Consider the following 22,540-nt stretch of genomic DNA (forward strand, 5'->3'; position numbering starts at 1 on the left):
TCTCTCCCCTGCCCAGCATATGTGTTACAGTCTCTACCTTCTCAAAGGTGGCTCTAGTTCAGGAGAGGATCAAGACTCTCCTCTTCCTCCAAAAAGGCCCTGTTGCCAAGTTGCAGACCTTGTGGCTGAGATGAGAACAGGGCGAGAGGAGGGTTCTAAGGCCATAGCGAAGGAAGAGAGTAGAAGGAGCCTAGTTAGTACCAACTTCTGGGCTGAGATGCCTGAGCTTAGAAAAGGGACACTGAGTTTGTGGTTGGAAAATCCAAGCAAATGGGAGAGATTGCTGGAAAAAAAAGTAACTTTGACAACATATTCTAAGTAAAAGGCAAAACTCCGTTTATGAGATCCAGTGATCCTGTTGTGGCCAAGTGTAACAGTATGAGAAATACACTGCCCAGCTTTTTTGCTGTGACATCACCTTGAAGTGTGATTAGGTCTAATAAAAAGAGCCCTAATAAGTTCTTAGACTTACCTTTTTTTTCTTTAAAGATTTTATTTATTTATTTGACAGAGAAAGAGAGAGAGAGAAGGAACACAAGCAGGGGGAGTGGGAGAAGGAGAAGCAGGCTTCCCACTGAGCAGGAAGCCCAATGCAGGGCTCGATCCTGGGACCCTGGGATCATGACCTGAGCTGAAGGCAGACGGTTAATGACTGAGCCACCTGGGTGCTTATCTTTTTGAACTTCTCTAAGTTCCCATCCTTGTAATTCTTTCTGTCAAGTTCTAACATTTAACATTAAAAAAACCCCAAAAACCCTTCAGCTTAATATTTTTATATTTTACTGGAAAGCTTAAAAACATTTTTATTGACCATGTGTGGTTTTTAAAAAATGTATATACACAGTTGACCCTTAATCAATACAGGTTTGAACTATATGGGTCTACTTATATGTGGATTTTTTTCAATTAATATAGTGCAATACTGTAAATGTATTTTCCTTTCCTTAGGATTTTCCTAATATATTCTTTTCTCTAGCTTACTGTATTCTAAGAATATGGTATCTAATACATATAACATACAAAATATGTATTAATGGACTGTTTATGTTATCAGTAAATCTTCTGGTCAACAACAGGCTATTAGTAGTTGAGTTTTTGGGGAGTCAGAAGTTATATGTGGATTTTTAACTCTGCGGGGGTTGGGACTCTTAACCCCTCCATTGTTCCAGGGTCAGCTATACATTTTAGTTAGTTACGTTACAGTTCACTTAGAATTTTATAGAAGAGCCTGGAAACCTCTAATGCTGTTTCCATGGGAAATATGTTCATCCTACAGATAAACCTTTGAAACTCATCTTCCTATAAATTGAGACTGCCTTTTATAAGAGAGTGCCCCTTAGGTGATAAAATGAATAATTTTATTATTTATGATATTCTTTTATTCATGTTATGTCCTGTTCTGTTCTTTTTTTTTCTTTAAGATTTTATTTATTTATTTGACAGAGAGAGATCACAAGTAGGGAGAGAGGCAGGCAGAGAGAGAGGGGGAAACAGGCTCCCTGCTGAGCAGAGAGCCCGATGTGGGGCTCGATCCCAGGACCCTGAGATCATGACCTGAGCCGAAGGCAGAGGCTTAACCCACTGAGCCACCCAGGCACCCTGCCCTGTTCTGTTCTTAACAATAATTGAATATTAACAACAATTGAGTAAAGCCAATATTTTTCTTCCTATTTTATATTGTTTTGAGTACATGAAAGGCTCTTAATTTGAATAAGGTGAATATTCCCCCAATGCAGTGCAATTAAGTGGCTTCAGAATGCCTCATCATACCCTATTCTATGTAGCTTTTTAGCTTTCACGTCTTTCTGGTGTTAAAAGTATTAAGCTCTCAGAAAGTACTATCATTTAAATAGCCAAGACCAACTGTCCTATCACATATTTTTAACTTTCTTATTATAAATATTCATGATAGAAGAAGTCCGGTTTCTTAACTCAGAAAGGGAACTTTTGAGATTTACTAAAAGGCACAGTCACTTGTTTGCATGTTTTTAAAAGTCAGTACTTTTTCCCTTTTACTCTCTTTCCTCATGCCTGTCTAAAGTACCTGTTCATTTAACTACTTTTTTTTATTGAAGTACAATTCACAAAACATAAAATTAACCATTTTCAAGTGGACAGTTCAGTGGCATTTAGTACATCTATAACCACCTCTGTCTAGTTGTAAGACACTTTCATCATCCCAAAATAAACTCTGTACCTATCAAGCCATTATTTTTTCTCCCCTCAGCCTCATGGTGCCATTTTAAAATTTGAAATTGAGAAATTAAAAATTAATCAAACTTTTTGAGGTAGTTGAGATATTATAAGACTAAATATAGAGTACACTGTTCTAAATTCAATAACATGCAGAAATGCATTTAATATACTGACAGTGGAGGGACTCCTAGGTGGCTCAGTTGATTAAACATCTGCCTTCAGCTTAGGTCATGATCTTGGGGTCGTGGGATTGAGCTTAGCATCTAGCTGCATTGGGCTCTCTGCTCAGTGGAGATTCTCTTCCCTCTTTCTCTGCCCCCCACTAATGCTTGCTCTCTCTTTTCCTCTATTTCAAATAAATAAGTAAATAAAATCTTTTAAAAAATAACATATTGACAGTGGAGAAATTAGATCATGAGATTGTATGTGGTATGTGTTGTATTTTTCCAACTATAAGGGGGAACAAAGGAACACTTGGTAGAAAACACACCAAAGTAGTAGTGATTTTGCTCTAGATTTTCTTTTTCTCATTTAAAGGAGGAAAAAAATCTTCCATAATTAAAATGAAAACAAATCCTAGATAGTTAAAAAGTCGAACCTAAACTTACTATTGTAACATAATTTTTTATTTCAGATTAATATTAAACCTCAACAGCTTTTTTTTTTCCCCAGATTGAGTTATGGCATTTCTTAGTATTTACTAAGAGAAAAAAAGATTTGTTGGAGGAACAAAACAATAATATTCTTAGTTTTTCAGTCCTCCAAATTATCTCAAACCGTGGATACCTATTTCAAGTAAACTGTGTTCTAATTTATTTTTTTAAAATATACTTTATGGAACTTTCTTTTTAAACTATAAAACATTATATTTCTTTAAAACTTTTAATTCAGTTCATTAATTCAGTTAATTAACATATGTATTATTGGTTTCAGAGGTAGAGGTCAGTGATTCATAATCTTTTATAATACCCAGTTCTCATTACATCACATGCACTCCTTAATGTCCACCACCTGCAATCTTTAGTTTGTTTCCTATGATTAAGAGTCTCCTATGTTTTGTCTCCCTCTGTGATTTTGTCTTGTTTTATTTTTCCCTCCCTTCCCCTGTGCTCCTCTGTAAAAAAAATCACATTCTTGTTAGTGTAAGTCAAATACCACAGGGGTGTACAAATAAAAAGCCAACAGTCTCCTCTCACATACGGTCTTTTCTTGTACCTGCCTATAATAATTGTTGTTAGCAGTTTGGAAGGTGTTCTTGGCCTTTCAGTCATGTAGCTTACATGCAAATATAATAAAATTGGACCCAATTGAGTAAAAAACTCAAATGCCTTCAGGATGACTCTGGCAGTTAATGTAAATGTGTGAATGCACTAAGGTCAGGTAGGACCCTTGCTTGCCAGAAGGGAATTTTACCATGCAATTTTCGTATTCAAAAATAGTTAGGGGGGCGCCTGGGTGGCTCAGTGGGTTAAAGCCTCTGCCTTCGGCTCGGGTCATGATCCCAGGGTCCTGGGATGGAGCCCCACATTGGGCTCCCTGCTCGGCAGGGAGCCTGCTTCCCTCTCTCTCTCTCTCTGCCTGCCTTTCTGCCTACTTGTGACCCCTCTGTCAAAATAAATAAATAAAATATATATATAAAAAAAATAGGGCCCTTCACTGGCCAGACAGGCAGCATCCCTTGGGCTGTGTATCATTGTGCTTTCCTAGTCTTCCTTGCCCACCTCTTCCCTCCCAGACAAATACAGAATGAACGTATGTCAGAGATTTATTTAACTCATTAATGAGAATACCAGCAGGATGGTAAAGCTGATTCTAAAAGCATTTGAGGAATTGAGTGAATGCAGGTATTGAAGAAAGAATATTGAAATAAATAAACTCAATATAAAATTGGTTAATGTCCTACTGGGTGGTAAAACCATTACCTTTGGAGGGTGCTGGAGAGATATTATCTCTACCAAATAAAAATCTGTAAAAAAAAAAAAAAAAACTATTAACTTCATAGAATTTGGGTCCTAATCAAAAGTAAGCAGCAGATCAATCTATAATTAAACATATTTGGGAGGACCTATTAAACAATGTTTCATTATACATTAAAAGGGCTTACAGTTCTTGATGAACCTTATTTCCAGTTTTGGTTAATTTTTCTTACAGGGAGAAAGGCCTGTAAGGCAAGAGCAGTATAGTAGGGACCAGAACTTGGAAGAGCTTGGTGTCTTAAACTAGGAAACTAGGAAATTTGAAATTTCAACAGGTGTTTATTGAGCACATACTACATGCTAGGTAGTGAATTTATTATACTCCTGAATTTATGGTTGGGTTGTGGTGCCTCTCCCATACCCCTCATATGTGGACTTGTGGTTCTTAGGGGATTGTGTTAGGTAGTCACTGGGGAAGCTACTTTTCCCAAAATACACATGTTCTTTGTCCTCTATCCCGATCCCAATGTAGATATCTTGCCTGAGTAGAACATACATGTTTTGAAATAGCTTTTCAGGTGATTTTTATGTCCCTTCCCTTTAGAAAATCATTCCTACATTTATTGGGCCTTTTTTTTTTTTTTAGGTTGAATGAGTAAACTGCAAGCAGAATTATAATCAATATTTTTAAAGTTTTCATCCTTTCCTACCTGCCTCATCCCTGTAATACTAAAACTAAAATAATTAATGTCTTGGTTATATCCTCAGCAAGAATTAAATGCAGTTGTCAAATTTAGAATTGTATTTCATGCAAGCAAGACATAAATTTGGGAAGAACTGGATTTAGTCTTCCTAATTGTATCTTTAGGTTATGCCTCTCATTAAGTAAACTGAAAGAGTTGTCATTTATAGTAGTATATAATCTGCCTGGCAAAGATGTGTGATTAAAAAATTAGACTTAAAAAATGTTTTTAAGAGAAAATAGACTGTCATTAGCTTGTTGGAGACCATGGCAAAAAGAAATAAGTAATAAAAGAAAAAAGTGTATATGTGTTTAACTTGTGGTTGAAGTATTTGAGTTGAGTCAACAATTAAAATGAGCAGCCATTGTGGAAATGCATTTCAGTTCTTTTAATATAACTTTAATTAGGCAGCCTTTCTGTGCAAATGCACTCACAAAGCAGGGATTCATGATTTCAGTACACCTAAGCAGCCGTGGAATTTATAACTTAATCACAGGATATGATATTACAGATTAGGGTAGAAACTGGGAAGTAACATGATACAATTGGTATATTGTGTATTTTTCTTTTTATTAGTGTGCCGCTCCAACAAAAGCCCCTGGGTCTGTTTGACTTGTTCAAGTGTCCACTGTGGAAGGTAGGTGACATTACTTCACTACCCTACTTGCTTTTTTCAATTTGCCTTTAAGCTTTATGTCAAAGTTTTAGTGACTTGGATTTATTAGCACCATTGCTTAATTATTGTATGTAATTCTCTGAAAGTCTTCCCTTTCCCAATAGTCTGTTTGCTCAGTGTTACAACAGAGAAAAATCTAGGGGGAAAAACCTTTTTATTGGTACTCAGAAGAATTAATTTTGATGATCAGATAATCTAGTAATATTTGATTGAAAAGATGAAATGAGGAAACTTTGAATTCTTTAAATAAAAGTTTACGTTATGGTTGTTAAACTTTTTAATAGGCTAAATTTAAGCATATACAAAAGTATAGAGATAATATAATTGAACCCCTTGATTTTCATCATCCAGCTTCAACAGTGATCAATACATTGCCAAACTTGTTTCACCTATTACCTACACTGTACTGATTTCTGAATCAAATTCTAGATATCACATCATTCTTCTGAAAACAAAACAACAGAATGTTTATAGATCTAGGAATTCCCTTGAAAATGATCTCGTTATAGAGTTCATTATTAATTGCTGTCTAAAATGTACCAAGTGTTTCATTGTTCATTAAGACATTTTTGTTTTCCGGGACTTAACATCTCCTACCCCCCAAATCTTGTTCAAGCCTGAGCATTTCCTCCCCTTTCTTGGCTTCAAAATGATGTTACATAAATACGTTAGTAACTTTTTTCTTCGAACTCTTTCTTTTTTTGTATTCTTTTTTAAAAGATTTTGTTTATTTGACAGAGAGAGAGACAGGGAGAGAGGAACACAAGGAGGAGGAGTGGGAGAGGGAGAAGCAGGCTTCCCACTGAGCAGGGAGCCCAATGCAGGGCTCCATCCCAGGACCCTGGGATCATGACCTGAGCTGAAGGCAGCTGCTTAACGACTGAGCCACCCAGGAGCCCCTCAACCTTTGCATTCTTTTAGCTTGACGGCACATTTATTTCTATTGCTCTTTTAACTTAGAAAATCCACTTTGAATTTACTTAGAAGTTAATAGCTTAGCAGCAAGAGAATAGGAAATCAAACTGTCACACACACGGAATCTACATTGTATTTGTTAGGACTATTTCCCCATTATTTTTAAAACCCTCATTGCATGAATAAAGCATCTGTGTTCAGTTAACTTTTGATTTTTCACATTTTGAGTCATGGAATTGAGTATTTTTTTTCCATGTACACTTAAAAGTACCTTTGTAAAATATTAACTGTATATCTTAATTGTGGCTGTTGTGGTTTTGAAATCTCTAGGATTTGGGGAACCTGAAAATACTTTGTACAGATAACATTTTTTTTTTTTTAAAAAGAAGACAAGTAGAAGCACTTAAATTCTGCATTTGAAGATACAGATTCCTCTCCTAGATTTTGAGAGGTGAGAATTATAATGCAATAAAATTTATATAGTTCTGTTCTCCAGTTGTCTCATAGTGCTCTATGACCTAAATCTTGAAGGTCATATGTTAACAAAAAGACCTTACAGACTCTCAAAAATTGGAGAGGTTAATGTTCTTTTTTTTTTTTTTTTTAAAGATTTTATTTATTTATTTGACAGAGAGAGACCACAAGTAGACAAAGAGGCAGGCAGAGAGGGAGAGAGGGAAGCAGGCTCCCTGCTGAGCAAAGAGCCCGATGCGGGACTCGATCCCAGGACCCTGAGATCATGACCCGAGCTGAAGGCAGCGGCCCAACCCACTGAGCCACCCAGCCGCCTGAGAGGTTAATGTTCTTAATAGCAAGGGACAAATAGTTCTCTAAGTAGGTTTTGGAAAAATAAATTAAAAGATTTCTAGACTCTGTAGGTAGTCTGTTACCAATTGTAAGCAGTCTTAAGTTTAGAAATTCAGCATAGTTTCAGAGAAATATGATTAAGTAGATTAAGCAGTGAGAGTAGTTTGTATTTGGATCTTCTTTTTACATAGCTGATTGGTTAATTTTCTTTTTTCATGTGATCTTGGGTGTTGATTGCCAGGGATTCTGATTTTTCAGTAATTGTAGACCAGTTTCCTGCAGAAAGTCTTAAACTGAATATTCCTTCAATTTATCAGTAGCATATTTGGGTTGTATATTCCGTTGGCCTTCACAACATCATCCCATTTATTTTTCAAATTCTTGTGATTGTGGTTAGAAATCTGTGGCATATATATTGATGCTTTTCCTTTTTAGACCAAATTGTTCAGTTAAAATCTAAAATTAGATGAGGGAAATATTTATCCAGTTTATACATAATTGGTAACTTCTGAGTGATGTATTTGAATATTAGCCAAAACATTGCAGTAATATAATATTAATTATCAGCAATAATATAATATTAATATCAGCAGTAATATACTTCTTGCTTTTATGCAATGCTTACAATAAACATCTAGTACATTTAGAGACTACAGTGTGGTGATTAAATGAACTCTATGTACTATGTACAGATGATCAGTTTTTGAAGACCTAAGAGCAGTGATGCCTTATGATTATATCATTTAGTATTGCTTTTTCTTTGATTTTGAAGGTGCTCCTTATAATTACTACTTTGTTTCTCATGGCACAGTATAATTATATAAGCATAGGAAATTGAGCTGATTAGATATGGAACCTACACAATGCCTTGGAGTTTACCTTTTTAATTAGGTTTTGGGTGTTTCTTGACCTACATGTGCTTAATATGACCACTTCCTAAACAATTATATTGTTCAAATTCTGAATAAATAGTAATTAAGCATATAAAGGAATACATGAATAAAATAATTACCAACATTCATTCATTCATTTATGCATTCAGATCCATGAATTTCTTAATTTAATCAGCTAAGAACTCATGAAGTCTAAGTACTATTATCTCCATCTTACAGATGAGAAAATGTAAGTGCAAAGCTACTTTTGAACCCAGGCAGTGTGATTTTTGGGCTTATACTCTTAACCATTATTTTATTTTAAAATTGATTTTAGTTTACTTTTATGGACAGAGGATCCATATACACATGGTTTTTGGTTATGTTTACTATAGTGAATAAAATGGGGAAAAAATATGATCAAAATCTAAGTTGAGGTTAGTAGTGCCTCTCATACTTCCAGCTTTCCTAGGGCAGAGGCTAGGCCTGAAGTTTGTCCTCCCTATTTACCCCAGATGTTCTGCTTTCCCCAAGGTGAGTGTTGCTCCTGGTATAATTAAGGTGCCTCATAACAAAACTTTACTTTAACTCTCTATGTTTATTTTGGTACCATTTGACCAACATTTGTTTTGACTGACTTTTCAATAAGGTTTTGCCTTCTGTAAATTTTCTACTTTCTAGGAACTGGGAAGTTCTGTTTTATAAGGGTCTTCACAGTACTGGCCAGTTACAACATCGTACAGTAATTAAGTGGAGGTTTAGAGGAACTTGGGTGTGTGCCCTGTGCATTATTTCAGTTTCCTTCTGCTTCCTGTAATGTACTGATTTATTAAGTCTAGTTGGAAAGTGTTAGAAAATTGTTATGAATAGAGTCAACCTTTGATTATCTTTGTCCATGTAAAGAAGTGGCTTATATAAGCTTAAGATGATTTGTACTTTGTATGGTTCTAAACAAATGTGTTTCCATATGAGTGGAGATAATTATTTAGGCAGTTGAATAAAATATCTGAAGCTATATTGATGAGAAAGAGAAGATTATGCCTGTTTCCTTATCTGACTTTCTCCTTTTATATTAAGCAGCAGCCCAAGTGCAGTCTGTGAGTGATTTAGTTTTCAAATCTTGCCTTTGAGAATAACCTGAGTTGGTTAGCAGTCTGAGAAAATCTTAAAAAAAAAAAAAAAAAAGGAAAAAAGTTATCAGCAAAGGGGTTGATAAGTGATAATATCTGTGATATTGAAACTGATTTGCATAGATGAGCCTTTCCTTGCCTGGCCCTAATCTTCTGTATAATTAAAAGTCGACTGTCATGTTTGATTGCAAAAAAGCATATTTTAAGCACTCCACTTAATCACTAACTAATTGAATGCTCTTTATAGGACTGAATGCTCTTATAAGGAGGAATTCTTTCTCATTCTAATTTTATTATCATCTGCCTTTTTAACTTCCAAAGCAATATGTAGATTAAAATAAAATTTTATTTGGTTTTTGTAAGGTATGTGAATGGCCATGCAAAAAAACATTATGAAGATGCACAAGTACCCTTAACTAATCATAAGAAATCAGAAAAGCAAGATAAACCTCAACATACAGTATGTATGGATTGCAGTAGCTACAGTACATACTGGTAAGTATTAATATTTTCTGGAGATGATATTCCTTACTCAGTGTGTACAACTGTTTTTGCATTTTCCTCACTCTTTCCCCTCCCCCATCAATCTCTAAACCTTTTGCTACTGCCATTACCTCCTTTTAGTTTAGTTAGGATGCATAGGGCATTGGAGCCATCAGGAAAGCCTGTCCTTATTCATTCAGATTTTACTGGGCATTGTTCCCTTCAACTTCTGGGCCGCCTCTTTCCCACCCCTCTGTTCCCTGTTCATCCTGATAAGCTTCAGGGCAATGAAAAGTATTTCTTTGTGGTTCTTTATAATTATTTTTCTTTTTCTTATTTTGTTTGTAATTGAAGAATAATAAGATAAACACTCGTGTTCAAAACAAAACAAAAACCTAAGCCCATGTTTTTACTGTCCAGTTAACAATTTGTTATATAATCTTGAAAATGTAACTTCTTGGTTTAAAAAACTGTTTTGACAATCTCCCTTCTCCCAGCACAGATCCATTCTGTTCTCCTCTGTAGATAAATGTTAAGAATTTCAGAGTAGCCTTTTTTTTTTTTTAATTTAAAGTACCACATCCTTTAAAAGGAGATTGGAGGCCCTGTTCTCTCTTTGTAATATATGTCTGTTTTGTATAAATGACAATGAAATAAGTATTGATTTTTGTGACTACTTAGAACTAGGTTATTTAGGTTACAGTAATGTTAAATAATTCATATTCATTTGCTATGCTTAGATGGTCAGTGTTTCTTGCAGTTTTAACTTCAGTGTGAAGCAAATTTTTTTCCTTGACTAATAAATTTTGACAGATAATTCTTTACTTGCTTTAAAGAGTTTACTCTCAATTAAAAAGGTTTTTGACATTGAAGGGAAAAAAAGTCATTTGAAAGATCCCTTTGGAGATCCTTTTTGGCCATCCAGCCCTTAAATGTCACATGAAAGCAGTACGGGACAGGAATGGGGATTTAAAATCTAAATATCACTTTTGATTTACACTCTACTGGAGTTTTGTGCTAATCTTTTCTACATCATTCTTAGTTGATTGTTGTAGAAAAATGTCCATCAAAAGGAAGAAAGAGTGCCTTCCTATCTTTAAAATTTTTGCAAGTTTAACATTATTACTTTGTGGCTATTGAATGAAATACCTTAAAGTTTAGTCATTCAAACCACTACTCTTTCAGTGAGAGATGTCCAGACCTGGAAGAGAGAGAAGCTAGAGGTAGATAACAATTTCAATAAAAATGAAAATCTTCCCAAGATTTTCACACATGGGCTAGTGCTCAGTTTGCTGTCATTTCCTCTTGTAAAATGCTACTTCCTTTGAAAGGTAAGCATTTACCAGGCTGTTAAAGTGTTCTCATTAGTTTTTCCCTCTTTCCCTTAGGAAACTTACATACTAGAATGACAGAGCTACCTAACTGACAAAACCATATGTTTCTTTAAGACTTAACTTTTAGAGAGCAGAATTTAAGATCATTCTTTAGGTATAATTCACAATCATTGTTGTAAGTCATGTCAACCTGTATGTACCAGACGTTGAAAACATTCATTCTTCTTGATTTTTAGTTAGCAGTTTGCATGAAATGCTAAATGGGGAAGTTTGGAAATACAGTTAAATCTCTGTGTGCTATAACAAGTTTGCATTTGGGTTTTCTTCCAATTGGTAAGATTATAAGGAAATAGTAACTCTTTTAGGAAATTTTAAAAATTATCTTAACGGAGTAGAATAGGTCTCTTTAAAAATATAGGTTACATACTTCAGTTCTTCATTTATAAGAATATACTTTTTGCATTTTGTAGGAGTACCTTTATTAACTAGGATTGGAATTTGATTTATGTTGGTATAATATGCTAAAGTAGATGAGGTTTCATGGCTGAATTGTAATTAAATGGCAGATCTTGAACTTTGGGGAATACATGGTGGAGGCTTCTTAGGCAATTGCATCTTTTGTGTGAAGTTATATAGAGGGGCAAATGTTTGGACACGCAGAGCTTCTGAAATGCAAGAAGGGAACTGCAGCTGGTCACATTACTGTGTCATATGTAGGTTTAAGAACAAGATGCCCAGGGAATCACCATGTAGCATTACACTGATACCTTAAAAGAAATCTATGATAATTGCAAACTAATAAAGGTGTAGTCTAAATTAACATTTTCCTCACACTTCAGCATGATTAAAAAAAAAAAAAAAGAAAAAGGATTTCTTCTTTCTGTATGAATGTGGGTGTGTTGTTTTCTAGTAGGCTTCAGTAATTTCACTTCATTCAGTTTATCAAGTTTCCTTGCACGTAAGTTTCTTATGGTTAGACTCAGTGATTTGCTTCAGAGGTAAAATATTGGTGCATTAGTTTTGACCTATTTGATTATTGTTATGCTTGTAGTCAAAATCTTTTGACTTCAGGTATTGTTAAAGCTCCTTTTCCACATGCTGTCTGCCCTAAAGAGGTTGAAACATGCTCTGAGGCTTATGGTTTATCCTTTTTTCCCCTTTCCAAGAGTCCCTGCCCTATCCTATCTTAGCATATCCTTTGTGAAGTTACCACTGAACTCGTCCCCACTCCACCGAGCTTCACTTGTAGCTGGATGTAATCTCTCCTAAACTCATAGTTCCTAGGATTCTTGTAATTTCCTGCTGAACATTAGGTTATTCGTAAATGTCCTTGTGGACTGCAGGAACCATATGTCAGATGATATCTTCCATAGTAACTCAATGTCTGGTGCAGAGTAGGCAATATATTGTATTGTTGGAAAGATTGTATTTTATATATCTTCCAAAAATGGGGAAGGTTACACCAAATCTATAATACTTTTCCTCTGATCATCTTGGAGGACTGAGGAACCACAGACCATCTTTCTTGAAGAAGATGTAAACTGTAGCTTGTGTGAGCTATTTCATTTACCTCCCAAGAGGGACACTCTGCTGTAAAGCAGTTCCCTTCACTTCTCACATGAACAGGACATCCGGAAGAAGTGCATGTTAACCAAACAGAACAACATAAAATGGGTCACTGTTTCAAAAGAGGGAAAGCAACACCAAAAGGAGTAATTCTGATTTGACACAAACCTACTCCTTTAGGAGCTAAGTCACCTTGAGCTTAGAGGTAAGTGAAGATTTCTATAAAAATGAAAATCTCCCTGGGGCGCCTGGGTGGCTCAGTGGGTTAAGCCGCTGCCTTCGGCTCAGGTCCTGATCTCCGAGTCCTGGGATCAAGCCCCGCATCGGGCTCCTTGCTCAGTGGGGAGCCTGCTTCTCTCTCTGCCTCTGCCTGCCTCTCTGCCTGCTTGTGCTCTCTCTCTGTCAAATAAATAAATAAATAAAATCTAAAAAAAAAAAAAAAAAAAAAGAAAATCTCCCCAAGATGTTCACACAAGGGCTAATGTTCACTTTTATTATGTGTTAAGTGATATTTCCTTTCCTCCCACCCCAGCTTCTCTCTCCAGTCAGTAAAAATGGAATTGTATATGGTATACATTACTGTATCAAAAAGAAACTATGATTAAATTTAGGAACTTTTATTTGATTTCTTACATAAATAGGCATTTGGAATTAACAGTTTTAAAATGCTGAACAGATAACTTTTGATATCAGACATAGTCTTGTCAACTCTGATCCTTATCAGTAGTAACCGAATTTCTGAGAATGCAAAAATATGAAAGGAATATTAAAAGTAAAACAAAATGAAAAAATTTTTTTATATATTTTTAAAGATTGTATTTATTTATTTGACACAGAGATCACAGGTAGGCAGAGAGGCAGGCAGAGAGGGGGATGCAGGCTCCCTGCCCAGCAGAGAGCCCAATGTGGGGCTTGATCCGAGGACCCTGAGATCATGAACTGAGCCAAAGGCAGAGGCTGAGCTGCCACCCAGCTCAGCCACCCAGGCTGAGCCACCCAGGTGCCCCTAAAATGAAAAATATAAAACTAAACTAGGCAGGGTAATGTTTTAATCAAACAAGGAAACGTGAGATGTGGATCAATTTGTTTAGAAAAAAGACTTATATTTCACATTTTTAAAAAACATATTTATTTATTTTAGAGAGAGTGTGGCGGGTTGGGGGTTTGGGAGATGGAAGAGCAGAAGGAGAGGGAGAAGCTCAAGCAGATGAGCCCCATATAGTGTTCAGTCCTGAGACCCTGAGATCACAACCTGAGTTGAAACCCAAGAGTCACATGCTTAACTGACTGTGCCATACAGGTGCCCCAGCATTTCAGATTTTAAACACCTATAACAAATAACCAGTTTTAACTAAAACTAATAAAAATAAAGTTCTTATTTATGGACTTAAATTGATTCCAAATCATTTTCAAAGGAAATCATGATTAAATATTGAAAAGGAGGGGGAAAAGGTAAAAAAACAAATGGGGTGCTTGGTTGGCTCACTGGATTAAACATGGAACTTTTGATTTCAGCTCAGGTTAGGGTCGTGAGTTTGAGCCTATGTTGGGCTCTGCAATGGGTGTGAAGCCTGCCTACAATTCTTTCTCTGCCCCCCCACCCTTGCTCACATGCGTGCACACACGCTTGTCCACTGTCTCAAAAAAAGAAAAAAAAATTAAAAAGGGGGAAATCTTTAGACTATCTTTATAAACAATTTGGTATGAGTTTTCAGTGTTTTAAAGATTAGAGAACAGGAAGGGTTTTGTTTATTTAAAAACAGTATTTTTGAAGTTTAAAAAGAACTTTTTCAATAGAGGTGGTCTGAAAACATGAAAGGCTCTTCCTTAATAAGCTAGTACTTGTCTGTTTTTAACAAAGGATATAGGTTTTCTCTGCAAGTGTTCTTCAAATTTCCCAAAATTGGCTTATTTGATGGCAATACATCAGAATTTAATAAAAGAGAATTTAAAAATAAGCTTGCTATGTAAGTTCTTTCGGGTTTTAACTTTCCTTGGTTTGAAAAGATGCAGTCACTAGAATACAAGCTTTTTTTTCCCCCCTGTGATCATATGTTTTATAATAAAACTAGAGGTCAAATTTGCCTCCGAATGTCACAGTATTACAGGGGAATGAAAAGGAATTTAAAACTTAATGATGGCTCTGCCATTGCCCTTCTTGAAGGGTACTTTTTGTGTAAAAGTTTTCATTTTGTTTTGAGAGGATTTTGTTTATTAGTGTTATATACAGTTTACTGTATATATGTATATGTATATATGTATATATGTATATATGTATATGTATATACATATACATATGTATATACATATGTATATGTATATACATATACATACATGTATATACATATACATACTGTATATATGTATATGTATATATGTATATGTATATATGTACTGTATATATGTATGTATAAAGGAGCCCTTTGTTTTTTTTTTAATACAAAAGATTTTTACCAAACAAACAAGCCCTGTAAGATAATAAAGGAACACAAATACCAGTGACAGGCTTTCCTCCTCTGAGCTCATTAAACACATGACAAGATAAAAATATTGGCTATTTAATGAAAACACAGACTAGGGGCACCTGGGTGGCTCAGTGGGTTAAGCCTCTGCCTTCAGCTCAGGTCATGATCTCAAGGTCCTGGGATGGAGCCCCACATTGGGCTCTCTGCTCAGCAGGGAGCCTGTTCCCTCTCTCTCTCTGCTTGCCTCTCTGCCTATTTGTGATCTCTCTTTGTCAAATAAATAAATAAAATCTAAAAAAAAAAAACACAGACTAGTCAGATTTGAAAACCTGGATAAAAACCTGAAGCTATAAGAAGTGAATTTATATCTATTATGATTAATGTCGTATCTCACCCTATGTGTATATTATACTTTGAGATATTCATTAAATCATAGTGTGAAGATGTCCTGAATAGCAGGACATTTTCAAAGAGTTTATGTCACCTCTAGCTTATTCTTTTAAGATGTTTCTTTTTTTTTAATATTATACACATTAATTTAGATTTACTTATGTATAAAGTCTTATATAGAAGCATGTATAAATATGTTGGGGGTAGTGGATGATCAGTTCTGTGGTTTGCTTTTTAATCTGATTAGGTGCCTCATGAATCTAATTTGAAGATTTCTTCTTAATAGAGTGGTGTTTTATATTTTAGAATTGAAAGGGTCATGCAGTGCAGGGGAAAAAGTAGGAAACAAGTGTTTCTAAAGTTAGAATTTAAAAAGAGTAAACCCATATTAAATTTTAGGATAAGAAAATGATTAAGTCATGCTGTATGTTTTCATTTTTGGAAAATGGGAAAGAAAGCACAGATGGGGGGATGACCAAGTGAGGAGTTTTTCAACGATTTTATTTGAGAAAGAGAGTGTGCATGAATGCAGGAACACAAGCTTGAGCAGGGGAAAGAGGAGAGGGAGAGGGAGAGAATCCCAGGCCTACTCCATCCAGAGGGTGGAGCCCTATGTCAGACTTGATCTCACCACCCTGAGATCACCACCCCAGCAGAAATCAAGAGTAGGTCACTTAACTGACTGAGCCACCCAGGCACCCAAGTGAGGAATGTTTTTGCCATTAAACAGGTGAATGGTGCCACATGGAAAATATTGAGGATGGATAAAGGAGTTGGTGTAAATAGGATGACAGCTTAAATCTGAGTATAAAGCAGGTAATACAGAAGAGAGAGAAGAAAATATAAGTAAAGCTAACATTGTGGAACCATCAAATACTTTACCTTAATTTGGCTATAGATACCTATGGATCTGAATGTCACCATATAAGGGGGTAGAGTGAGGGAGATCACACACTGAAGGAAATAACTAAAATATAGAATAGGGGCGCCTGGGTGGCTCAGTGGGTTAAGCCTCTTCCTTCAGCTCGGGTCATGATCTCAGGGTTCTGGGATTGAGTCCCGCATCAGGCTGTTTGCTCAGCGGAGAGCCTGCTTCGCCCCACCCCCCTGCCCCACCTGCCCCTCGCCTACTTGTGATCTCTGTCAAATAGATAAATAAATCTTTTAAAAAATATGTAGAATAGAATGTTAGTTGAATTGGAGAAGAAAAAAGATGGGTTTGGGGGAAATTATAGACAGAAAAATAGAAAGGATTAGACCTTATTAGATGTTAGAAATTAGAAATAATGAAAATCTAAAAGTATATAAAGAATCAGTGTAATTAAGAAATTGGACAATTTTATTTTGTTCTTTTTTTGAGTAAGCACAATGTGAAATAAAGCTGTGATTTTATCCATTTTTACCTCCCTGATTATATAGTAGTATAAATAACTTGTGTTTCTTATGAAAATTTATCTGCTACTTGAGGTATGTTCTTTCAGTGCAAGGCGGTAAAATTAATTTTTCTTTTAACACCAGTGTACATGTATATTCCATACTGTATGCTTAATTTCTTTATTAACTATTGGCTTAACTTAATTTAGCTAAGATCATTTTGGCTCAAGTAATTTGGATTTAAGACTAATCTTCATATAGCCAAGATGATAGTGTAGTTTGTTTCAAGTAAAGAAATCAGTCCTCCTATACCTTGCTTTTTTTATATCCTGTTTCTTTGACTTCACTAATACGTTGTCTGATATGATTTTGAGTGTTTTCTTTTGTCTTTAAATGCTCAGATTACTTACATTTTCTAAAACAGTTCTTTGTTTTTTTCTCAAAAGAAAAGTGAACCTTTTCCTTATCTGATAAGTAGTCTATTAGAAGTAGAGGTCGTCTTTACTTGAAGAATCATCTAAAATCACTAAACAAAAACTTCTTTTTTTTTTTTTTTAAGATTTTGTTTATTTATTTGACAGAGTGTGCACAGGCAGGGGGAACGGCAGGCAAAGGAGAAGGGAGAAGCAGGCTCCCCACAGAGCAAGGAGCCTGACCTGGGACTTGATTCAGGATGCTAGGATCATGACTAGGATCATGACCTGAGCCAAAGGCAGATGTTTAACCTACTGAGCTATCGAAGTGCCCCTAAACAAAAACTTCAAGTATAAATTTAACAACCTAAAAATATGTTGTATAATATAGGTAGTTCTTGACTTGTTTGTTAGACACGTGAAGTCCTATGTGAATGAGATGCTAAACCCTGGACCTCCTCTCCTAGCGAAGTACTAATCAGGTTATCTGAACTCTGACCAGCTTCCTCCTATCACAATTTCTCAGTGACAGCAGTATAGAAAGAAGTCAAAGAGGAGTACAACTTTTTATAATATTACTTCAACTACATTTTGGGAAACAGGTGTATTTTCACCTTACAACATTTAACCATATTTTATAATAACATTTATTTCAAAATGGGAAATCCATTCTCAGTTTCAGAGGACTAATCTATACTATAAGCTTTTGAAACCCAGCCTGTAAGTTAAATACTTTTTTGTACTAATCTTATTCTGACATAATCTTCTTGAAGGGAAAGAGTGACTACTTTTTTCCCCAGGTATTAAAGGTGAGTATAATTCTGACTGATTGGCTTCAACACAGTTGTAAACCAGAGAGAGATTTTTAGAAATTGTTTACTTTAAATTCTTCTGTTTACCTTTGGACTTTTTAATACCAGTATTAGAGGGATAGTTTCCAGTTTGAACACAGTGTCTCAGCTAAGACTAAGGCAACCAGACAACATTTAAACTCTCATTTATATTTGACTTTTCCTACTTATTTTCTTTTGACCTCTTGGCCAGGGAGGAAGAAGAAATCAAAAGGGATTGTAGGGAGCTAGAGAAGCCCATGCTGTGAGGCAGCTCTTGGTTACACAAAGGAAGGAAACTAAGATCTCTACCACATGCCAGGCAGTCTTAGAAGTTTTGGCCCATAGAAGTAGGTGCTTTCCTTTTAACGTCATTGTCATCATCATCATCATCAAATAATACTTGCATAGTGTGGTAAATTCAGAGTATAGAAATTAAAGTCTTAGAAATAGGTATTCTTCTTAGTGACTGTAAGAGAACTTAAAATTGGCTCTTGAGAAATAGAGACAGTTGTGAAAACATTAACGAATTTTTTTAAACCAGTGAAAAATAACCCAGGCAAAACAAAATTGATTTCTTACGGCCCAGTAAAGTTAAATTTGTTATGCCTTTGTGATATTGGGTAATATTATAGAATATTCGAGCAGGTAATGTCCTAGACACCCTTTATTTATTTTTATTATTTTTTTTAAGATTTTATTTATTTTATAGACAGAGATCACAAGTAGGCAGAGAGGCAGGCAGAGGGGGCGGGGGGTGGGGGAGTAGGTTCCCAGCCAAGCAGGGAGCCCAATTTGGGGCTCAATCCCAGGACCCTGAGATCATGGCCTGAGCTGAAGGCAGAGGCTCAACCCACCGAGCCACACAGGCACCCCACCTAAATGCCCTTTAGATTGCCACTGCTATCCAACAAAAATAATACATCATTTAAGTAATTTTAAATTTTCTAATAGTCACATTAAAAAAGCAAAAAGAAATAGGTAATTGTGTATTTTAACCCATCTATGCAAATACTATCATGTCAACATGTAATCAATATAAAATTATTAGAGGTGGTTTGTATTCTCTTTTTACATAAAACCTTCCATATCCAGTATATATTATTACACTTATAGCACATCTCCATTCAGATACTAAACTTTCATTAGAAACACTTGACATCTGTGTAGATTCATAAACATTAGTTAAAAAAGTAGATTCTGAAAACAATTAGAAGTTCTCCAGTGAATGAATGAAGAACCAAAAAAACATTTTTCCTTAATATTTGCATCTGTATTGACAAAATTGACTCATCTTTTTAGAACAACTGATTTGACTCTGAAAAAAAAGTGTTATCAGTTTCAAAATTACATCTAAGTAAATCTACTAACTTGTAATAATTCAGTATTATCAACATTGAATTCAAAGGGGCACTATGTACACTGAAAATCTACTCTGTATCTGTATCCACAACATGCTCTTCAGTTTTCCCACAGACCTTACAGCCTATTTACATAATGCTATTACAATTAAAATTGTCTGCATATTTATTCATGTTGAAAAATGTGTAAAATCATTATTGATTTATATTATGAAAAGTTTTAATTTTAACATACATTCTTGTACCTGTCTAGCCAGGTTACAAATAAACTTTTCCTTTCCTTGGATCTTTAAATTGAGCTCATTCATGTGCCTTGTGATATAGGAGAAAAAAATGTAACTCATACTCTGATGTTTTCTATTTGTTGAATATTGGCAGGTGTTCTTTTCATTTCAAGAAAATCTTGAATTAGAGGGACAGGGGCGCCTAGCTGGCTCATTCGGTGGAGTGTGCAACTCTTGATCTTGGGGTCTTGAGTTTGAGGCCCATGTTGGATGTAGAGATTACTTAAAAATAAAATCTTGAAAAAGAAAAAAAAGGAAAGAAAAAAAGAGGTGTGCCTTGGTGGCTCAGTTGGTTGAGCAGCTGACTCTTAATTTTGGCTCATGATTTTGGCTCAGGTCATGATCTCAGGATCCTGGGATCCAGCCCCATGTCAGGCTCCACACTCAGGGGGGATTCTGCTCAAGGATTTTCTTTCTTCCTCTCCTCCTACGCTCTTGCATGTGCATTCTCTCTCTCTCTCTCAAATAAATCTTGCATTAGAGTTAATAGTACGGTAAATCTTTGTGAAACTCTTTCATGACTCAAACTCAAGCAGTGAACATTGGCAAAGAACTTTTCTAACAATATTAAAGATCATTTAATTCATTATCATGAATTATTATTGTCATCAAATTCATTATCTTCTTTTTAAAAATTTTTTTAGCTTCTATTTTTTTAATAGTTTCATAAGCTGGTAATGATTCATAGCAATTGTACATATATACATGTGTATATATATACATATATACTGAACAATTTTAAATAACTGCATCCATGATACAGTCTATTTCAGAACACAAATATTTTCAATATGTGTCACACAGTGAAATAAATATAATAATAAGGGAAATCTAGTAAATCCAGATTTTAGATCTCACATAGCTTGCCCATTGTCTTTTTTTTTTTTTTTAAGCTTTTTTTTTTTAAGCTTTATTTTAGAGAGAGAGAGATGGAGAGAGTGAGTGCATGTACCTGCACAAGCAGGGGAGAGGGAGAAGTAGTCTCCCCACTGAGCAGGGAGCTTAATATGAGGCTGAATCCCAAGACCCTGGGATCATGACCTGAGCCAAAGGCAGACGCTTAACTGAGGACAGACCCTTAACCAACTGATCCACCCAGGCTCCCCCATTGTCTGTCTTGATAGAAACTTTTTCCTATCTAGCTGAAAGTGACAGATGTAAAAGATTAAAACATACAGTATCTACAACTTGCAATTGATTAGATGTAGACATTTCTTTGTAAATTTAGAAGTTGAGACACAACATAACCAGAATGTTAATCGGTCAGTATCTTTGTGAAGCTCATTTAAAGCTAAAAATAAAAGTACTTGCAATTTTTCAGATGTTGAATTGATCTTTAATATTATTAGAAAAGTCTCTTATTCACTGACACTCACTTGGTGGGTCAATTTAAGATCGTTCATGTTTTGTGAAATATCTTTTTTAATCTTTTCCTCAAATTTTAAAACCTAATTCCCTTAACTGAAATGATAATTACATTTTTTAATCTTTCCATCTAAAAATGTTTCTTTTTCTTGAGCAAGAATCCCAGCCATTTTATAGTTTGCCAGAATTATAAGCTCAGATCCTTCAATAATCATGGAAACATTTTTTTGTTTAATGTTTAATTCTAATTTCATTAGCTGCTTTATTTTTTTACCGTTGAAAAGCAACTTCTTATTAAATGAATATGCATTTGCTGAAGATGACTCTTAATATTATCTTAGAACTTTTTTTTTTAAAGATTTTATTTATTTATTTGACAGACAGAGATCACAAGTAGGCAGAGAGGCAGGTAGAGAGAGAGAGGTGGAGGCAGGCTCCCTGCGGAGCAGAGAGCCCGATGTGGGGCTCGATCCCAGGACCCTGGGATCATGACCTGAGCTGAAGGCAGAGGCTTAACCCACTGAGCCACCCAAGCGCCCCTATCTTAGAACTTCTTTTATACAACTTACTCATTTTTCTCTGCTACAACAAATCATATTGCCATCCTTTGTAAAATTTGTGACATACCTTCTCCACTTGATACTGCCTCATTAGTGTGCCTTCATTTGAAAGTTAAAATTTTTTCATAATTTTTAAGTTAGAAAAATAATTTGTATTAGCAAATGTATAAGCATTTCAGCTTAACTACCAGTTACTATTTACATAGTTATCACTGTAACTCTGCTGTCTGCATAAAATATTCAAATAAACACATTGTAGTGCTGCATTGTTGCATAGGAAAATAGCCATCTGTTGACACAAACTAGATTGGTGATATGCTTGTGTAATACTAGAAGTGACACATGGATCCATCATGTACACTGCAATACATCTTAGGTGATATAAGTGATATAATAATCTTAGGTGATATAATAATGAAAGCGAAATATAGCTTCGTCAAAACCATAAAATTGTGTTTAGTGGAAAAGTATTTTTTTATTGCTTTAGTTGTTAAGTGACATTTTGTATCAATCAGAATTTTTTTTAAAGTTAAAATTCAATTTTCTTAAGTGGCATCAGCCACATTAGCACAGCTCTAGAGTCTAGAGCAGCTTATTTACTTTAATGATGTAAGTTCAGAGAGAAGAAGCAGCTAGATCCAGTTAATCCAGATTAGTTTAGAATGGAGCAAAACCATAAATAAACCTATATTCAGTATCTGAAAAATGTTACTTTAACAAATGTTTTATTCCTTGTCTAAATCCATATCACACCAAAAAGAATTACTTATTTATTTTTAAATATTTTTTTTTTTAGAAAGAGCAACAGGGCAGGGCAGAGGGAGAGGGAGAGAATCTCAAGCAGGCTCCACGCCCAGTGA

General features: G+C 35.2%; 1 protein-coding gene across 4 annotated transcripts in view; it reads left to right on the forward strand.

Annotated features, from left to right (window-relative positions):
- The window catches only part of USP3 (ubiquitin specific peptidase 3), a 115,450-nt gene that overhangs the window by 33,173 nt on the left and 59,737 nt on the right, over nt 1–22,540 (forward strand). For 3 of the 4 annotated variants that reach the window (XM_047736353.1, XM_047736356.1, XM_047736354.1), the window contains exons 2-3: nt 5,432–5,492; nt 9,619–9,750. In XM_047736353.1, the coding sequence (XP_047592309.1) occupies nt 5,432–5,492; nt 9,619–9,750 (193 nt within the window). Of the gene's footprint in view, nt 1–4,454; nt 4,477–5,431; nt 5,493–9,618; nt 9,751–22,540 lie in introns of those variants that run through there. The other variant, XM_047736357.1, reaches the window with a different exon arrangement.

The sequence above is a fragment of the Lutra lutra genome, chromosome 7, assembly GCF_902655055.1.
Source record: "Lutra lutra chromosome 7, mLutLut1.2, whole genome shotgun sequence".
Lineage (NCBI taxonomy): Eukaryota > Metazoa > Chordata > Mammalia > Carnivora > Mustelidae > Lutra > Lutra lutra.